This window comes from Macrotis lagotis, chromosome 4 (assembly GCF_037893015.1).
Source record: "Macrotis lagotis isolate mMagLag1 chromosome 4, bilby.v1.9.chrom.fasta, whole genome shotgun sequence".
Taxonomy (NCBI): domain Eukaryota; kingdom Metazoa; phylum Chordata; class Mammalia; order Peramelemorphia; family Peramelidae; genus Macrotis; species Macrotis lagotis.
The window spans coordinates 183,048,176-183,055,517 of record NC_133661.1 but is presented as its reverse complement, the minus strand read 5'-3'; the positions used below and the strand labels follow the sequence as shown (position 1 = coordinate 183,055,517).

At 37.3% G+C, this 7,342-nt stretch overlaps 1 protein-coding gene across 1 annotated transcript; it reads right to left on the bottom strand.

Moving 5' to 3' along the window:
* Positions 1–6,128: 6,128 nt before the first annotated feature.
* Positions 6,129–7,091, bottom strand: LOC141520117 (olfactory receptor 6J1-like). The gene has a single exon (XM_074231954.1). It carries the CDS (start codon positions 7,089–7,091, stop codon positions 6,129–6,131), a length of 963 nt encoding a protein of 320 aa, XP_074088055.1.
* Between the last annotated feature and the right edge of the window lie 251 nt (positions 7,092–7,342).

Below are 7,342 nucleotides of genomic sequence, written 5' to 3'. Positions count from 1 at the left end.
GTCTTCTTCTTTATGAAGAGTATAGGAACCCCAGGAGGAGAAGTAAACCAAGAGATTAATCTCAAAAGAGGATTAATTTTAATGAACTCCCAAAGGGCCTTTTACCCTAATTCCAGAAGAAATAAATTCACCTACCAAACCCAGGGATGAAGGTGGAAAGATGCAGACCTCAGAAGTGATGAACTCATTATTATGACCCCTCAGACCAGAGGAGAATGACTGATAATAAACATTCCATGAAAAGATCTCACTCTATTATTTTCCAAAGTGATTGAATCCACATTCTATTCATAAACATTTATTAAAAATGCAAACTCCTCAAAGGGCAAGAATTTCTGGGTTTCTTTTTATTTAATATCCTCAGTGACTAACAGTGAAGACATCCACAGAGTATCTCATTTGGTCACAATACAGATTGGGTTGGAGTCCATGTTCTTTTTCATTTAAAGAAAGCTAGGGTCTACAATGACATTGGGTCTATGAATCGGGGACAAGAAGTCTCACCTCCCTGGTAAATGCTCCTGATCAAGAATTCAACTATCAGGGGTAGCTAGGTGGCACAGTGGATAGAGTACTGGCCCTAGAGTCAGGAGTACCTGAGTTCAAATCTGGCCTCAGACACTTAATAATTACCTAGCAAGTCACTTAACCCCATTACCTTGCAAAAAAAAAACCCTTAAAGAATTCAACTATCCAATTCCAAAATAAATTTAAAATTTATTTGACTATTCAGGCTATATGACCTGAATATTAAGTTTACACAGAAAAATTAAGAGAAAAGCAGATTATCTGCCATTTACAATTTTGGGTAGGGAATGAATTTGTAGCCAAGCAAGGGATAGAGACAATTATAAAAGTTAAAATAGAGAATATTGAATATATAAATTTGGAAAATTTTTACACGAAATTAAATATATCCAGAATAAGGGAAGCAGACACCTGGGGGGAAACTACATTAACATAACTGAGAAGGTCTTGATGTCCAAGAGACAAACACAGCTAGCAGAAATACATATGACCAAAAAACATTCCCCAAAGGAGAACTGGTCAAAGAAGAGTTATCAAAAGAACTGCAATCTATTAACAACCATATGAAAGAGAGCTCCACATTGCTAAGAAGACAAATGTATATCAAAACAAACCTGTAATTTTAGCTTACATTCAGCAGTTGGTAATGAGGAGAATTGTCAATACCAGAGGTGTTAAGATAAGTATGCTAATGTATTTTTCATAGAGATGTGAATCAATCTAACCATACTGAAATGTAATCTGGAATCATGAAAATGAAATTATTAAAATATCTATTCCTTTTGAAAATATTTCCCTTTAAAATAGTTATTCTCTATATGTATGCTAAGCATATACCAGGGGTGTTCTGAGGCTAGCTCACATCAGCTTGCAAGAAGAAATTGTTAAATTTTCAATGTAAGCAATTACCCCTTGGAAACTGGCAGATGCTACTAATCAAGTTTTGATTTATTGTTTTATTCATTGCCTAGACTTAAAAAGGTGATAGAGAAAAAGTTAAATATATATATATATATATATATATATATATATATATATATATATATGTACCAAGGAAGTCAATGACAAAAGAAAGAATATATAAATTTAAAAATTTATAATAGCACTTTTTTTGTGGTTGAAAAGATTTTTAAACAAAATAGATTCTCATTGAATAGGGAATGAGCAAACAATTGTGGCACATTAATATAATAGAATATTGCTATATTATAAAAATGAGGCTTGATGAATTCAGATAAGCATGGAAAGACATGTGAATTGATATAATGTAAATTAAACAAAGCCAGGAAAATGATATATGCAATAACTATAACAATGGAAATGGAAAGAACAGTAACCATAAGATAATCAAAACTGAAAGTTTCAAAATTATAAAAACCAAGCTTGACCCTCAAAAAAGATATGAAATGTCATTTTTCTATTCCCCTTCTCCTTTGTGGAAGTCAGGGGTCCACAAGAGTGGAACATTGCATATTAGATTTAATTGTTGCTGTTGAATGACTTTGCTGATCTTTTTCTCATCCTCTTTTAAGGAAAAAAAAGTCTGGAAGGGAATGGGGAGATATTCTTGGCACAGTTTCATGTCTGGTGCAATAAATCACTCAGAGCCAAAGGGTTCAGAAAAAAAAATCCCTTTAATAAAAACATCCAACAACCCCCAGGTAAAAGGCAATCCACAAGACAGTAAAAAAAAAAAAACAAAAAAACAAACAGCCCAGGAAAGTAAAAGCCAGGAGCAAGATATTAAAAGCAGACTGTAAAGAAGTTCTCTGGGATATCAGAACCCCAAATCCTAAAACTTTTTATATTCTTTTTACTCAAAGGACCCACAGCAATAATCCCAAATCAATCCACCTCAGGGAAAAATTCAGCTCTAACAGGTCTTCTCCACAGCCATGGCTGGTATGGGGATTAATTTAAACTTTCCCTATTCCACTAATGTTCTAGACCATAACAAAAGGATACTTAAGGGAAAGAGGAAGAAAAGTGAAGTAAAAACTAAGGATATCAAGATATCAATAAAAATATACTTTTTAAAAATGTTTTTAAATTCAGTGAACAATGAATGACTAGGGGATTAGAATAGTCAAGACGAGGGACATTTTTCAATTAAGGTCATTCCAGGTGGGATCAATGCATCACTCCTGGAGTGGGTTCATCATGTAGCCTCATGCCAATCTGCATCCTGGGTCAGTTATTATAAGGACCTCATAGAAGATCTGTATGGAATTCATTAATTTTGACCTGAGAATTCAGAAGCTCTCATACACTAGTTGATTTTTGGTAGCAACTGAGAAGTCAGTCCACAATACTTCTCAAATACATGGAATATTGTACAATTGATTGCTATTGTATGGAAGTCCAATTTTGTCTATCTTGGGCTAGAAATCTAGGCAGCACCTCTAAAGTCAGCTTGACTTGTTTAGTTTGAGAAAGAGCTCCAGCTTTCCTTAGTCTTCAAGCAAACCTGTTCTTGTGGTGCCTCTTTAATTCTCTTGTAGTGACGGAAATTTGCCAAGTGAGTTTACATTGTGTCTTAATGGAGTGATTAGAAGAAGTGGCCTGGTCTGAGTTAACAACAAATGAGTCTCTGTGGTTCCAATGAGCTTCTGGTGCAAGGCCTCTCTGTTGCCTCAGAGATTGGGGCAGAGCTTAGGTGTGGTGGCAGCTATTTGTGACCTGGTGGAGGGAAACAGTCATCTAGGTGAAGTGCATCTTACACCTAAGCAGTCAGACATAGACTGGAGAGCTATGATGCAAAAAGGAGTTACCAAGGGCATGACCCAAGATAATATAGATTAAAAAACAAGGGAAGAGTCATGGAGTAAGGGAACAGATAAAAGGGCAGTTCATATCTGTACAGATCAGAGAGCAAGGAAGCCCTAGGACAGTGCTAAGTAATAGCAATTATTCTGCAAAGTGGTCAATTTGCTTCCAACAGCATTTGGACAATAAAGATATTTGATAGGATACATATGGGGGAAATAAACCAGGATGGAAGATGGAAGCTTAAGTAGCACAGTCCTGTAGGAATGTCAGGAACATTGGGCAAGTCACTTAACCCCATTGCCTTAAATAAATTTTTTTTATAAAGAATGTCAGGAACCCTAAATCCTAGAATGAACTGAGGCTGGTGATGAGTGCTAAAGGCAAAAACAAACAAACAAGCAAACAAACAAACTTACTTTGGAGATAAAGGGGAGATCAAAGAACAGACAGGATCTTTCTTAGGATCAATGGGATGATCTTTACAGTAAATGGTGAATATTCAACTTTCATTATACTCTTGTTTTCCCTTAGATTCTGTGATTTTTCCAAGAACAATATCCTTTGGACTGGATAAAATAGGAGAAAGGGAGAAGAGTGAAAGAGATAGAGACAGAAAAAAACAAAGTTGGGGGGGGAGAGAAAGCCTGAGAGATAAATTAAAACTGAGAGACAGAAACAGAGACAAACAGACTCAAACACAGAGAAAGAATGAAGAAAAATGGAGTCCAAAGCTAACATATTTCCCCATGTATAAAATGCACCTTAACTTTGGGGCCTGAAATTTGAAAAACAATTTATTATATAAAGTTATTGTACTCAAGTTTTATTCAGCATGAAAGTCAAGAACCTTCTGCTCATAGCTTTCAGGCATCTTTTGGGCAAGTCTGGTGCATGGATGCATGCTTAGTCCACTCCATTTCATAAATCTGAAGCACCAGTTGTTTCCTCCTTTGAAATCAGTCACTTCTTTTTCATCAGCAGTTCTTGCCTCATACATCTTTGTGGACACAGGAATTCCAACTGCCCTTTGCTCTTCAATCCATCTCTTCAGTGCCCTCTCTAACTCAGGCATTGTACTGACTTTCCTCTTGGGGTCTTCTTCTGCCCTGGAGTTTTCAGTAGAGTTTCTTCTTCTCATAGCTAGTCTTGGATTGTTTCTCATTTGGAGGAGTCCCAAACTGATGTTCAGAAGCACAATTTCCATTCACTTTTGCAAACTGGATCACTTTGAACTTGAATTTAGCACTGGACGAAAATCTTTTCCAAGCCATTTCTGGGTAGGACAAAATATAACCTAATATATCAGTAACAAATGGAAACATTGAGTGTAAAGACAAGCATGAAAAAGCAGGAAATGTCAGTTAAAAAAATCTACAACAATGAGGGCAAAAATAAGCTTGAAAAAGTGAGAAATTCAAGTAAAAATATCTACAACTATATGTATGAGAGGCTCCCAGTTTTTAGACCCCCAATTTTTTGGAAAAGGTTGCATCTTATACATGGAGAAATATGGTAATAATCAGAGCCAAGAAACATTGGATTGAGCATGACCAAGGCTGGGAGTTCTGCCAGGAAAACAGATTGTTTCAGTCACAACTCTCTGGGAAATGTGGGGATTTAATAGTTCATGTGGGCATGGAGGTTAATTATTAGGAATTTGTGGAAAGCTCATGGGGTACATTTGCAGTGAACAAAACTCTTTGGATCTGGAAATCCAGAATCTCATCACTTGAAGAAATAACAGAAGAGGATTCCATAGAAGGGAACAGAGTGGATCAAATCTAAAGCATTTTCCAAGTTTTTAAGAAGCTTACAATTTAATTATGGGAAGTAAGACACAAGAACATGAAATTATTTTCCCTAATGTATGCTTACCACCAATGCAAAAGTGTATTAAAATAAAACAGTGTACCATACCTAGCTTGAGTTGTCGGGTTCTAATAACAGCTAGTGGGAATGCTCATATTTAGGAGACTTGTGAGTGAATGTCCTACCAGTAGGAATTTTCCCCCATTCATTTTATTCATATCCCTAGTACAGTGCCTAGAATATAGTAGGAACTCAATAAATATTTGCTGATTGACATGATGTCTTGGAAAATGCTGCCCTCTAAACAACCCAATGAGATAGCTATTTTGTCATCATCACCACTTAAGAGATGAGAAAGCTAAGGTTTAGAGAGAAGTTTATAAACTTTTGAGCCTCAACTTATCCTCAGGGCTTCTAAGACCACAGTTCTCCGGTGCCATATTAGACAAAGCCTTAACTCTATCAGATGTATGATGAGATCAAGTAACAAAGCTATTAACTGCAAGTAAGATCTATGTGTCTGTTTTTTTGCTTGTTTTTCTTTGTTATAAAGGGCTCAATGGAAGAGAGGAGCTAATGAGAAGTTATGTTACAATGAAAAGAAGACTAGTTCTAAAGAAAGAGGATCTGAATTGAAATCTCATCTCTGTGTGACTTTTATCAAATCCCTTAAGCTCTATGGGCCTCAGTTTTCCTGGTTAAAGTGGTTAGATTAGATAATTTTATGCAATTAGAAAGATGGTACCTTTTTAAAAAGATGTTGTTCATTGACTGGAGAGCCAGCTTAAACATAGCCTCTGACAGGAGCAGATCAGAGTGTGACCTAGATAGACTACACAACCTCTTCATAGGGGTCATCCAGTGGCACAATCCTGCCAAAAGCAAAGTGTCTACCAATCCTGGACTTCTAGGTACCTTACATTCATTTTCACGGGATTAGAAAATGGTCTTTATTAAGGTAGAAAGAGAGAGGCCACAGCTCTCTTTTGTCAGTGACCTTTATGGGACAGCATTCTTAGGAGTTACCATCTTTTCTTGACTAATGAAGCTCTGATACCAAGCCAAATTTCTCTGATTATCCCACATACAGTGTCATTGCGTAGGGTATAAATGAAAGGGTTGAGGAAAGGTGCCACCACACTGCTCAATACTGAGGGTATTTTGTTGATCTCCAAAGTTTCTTTCTGGGAGGGAGTTACATAGATAAAGACTGTGATGCCACCAGCAATCCCAACAATGGTCAAGTGAGATGTACAGGTATTAAATGCCTTTTTCCTCCCACTGGCTGATGGGATGCGTAAAATGGTCATGATTATGTAGGTATAGGAGTAACCAATGAGAATTAAGGAGATGAGGATGACAGTGGATGACAACAGAAAATCCATCAGCTCAATAGATGTCGTGTCTGTGCAGGCAAGGGCCAATAGAGGCCCACTGTCACAGAAAAAGTGGTTAATAATATTGGAGCCACAGAAGGGTAACCTTGAAATGAGTATGGTGGGGAAAAGAACAGACAAGAAACCACCCACCCATGAAAAAAGAACCAGTCCAATACACAAAGAAGGACTCATGATGGTGCTATACCTCAGTGGATTACAAATGGCAGCATATCGGTCATAGGACATGCAGGTCAGTAGAAGAAACTCCACTGTCCCCAGGAAGAAGTAGAAATAGCACTGGGTGATACACTCAGCAAAAGAGATAGTTTTATCCCCAGTGACCAAATTGGCCAGAACCTTTGGAGAAATGACAGAGGTGAAGAGGATGTCCAAGATGGAGAGATTGCAGAGGAAGAAGTACATAGGTGTGTAGAGGCGTGAGTAGGATATAACAATGCAGATGATGAAGATGTTCCCCAGGAGTGTCAGCAAGTATGTGGGCAGAAGGAGCACAAAGAACAGCAGTTCCATTTCTCTGCTGATGGGAAAACCGAGCAGAATGAACTCAGTTACTGTGGTGGTCTGATTCTTCATGGGCAAAGTCATCCTGGATTTCCTCCCCTAAGAAAACAACAGGAAAGAACTCTGTGGGAGGGATTTGAATGGATGAAGTTGACAACAGGTCACTAGGTAACCTGGGAAGAAAAGGAAACTTATGGGAAGAGGTTAATACTCTGGCCATTCCAACTCTAAGACATACCAGCAAGTTAAGAAAGAATACAAGAATATTTTAGGGTTTAAGCAAGAGAAAAGAACATGGCATATGACCAGGTAGAAGAAAAGTGTTTTTAAAAAAA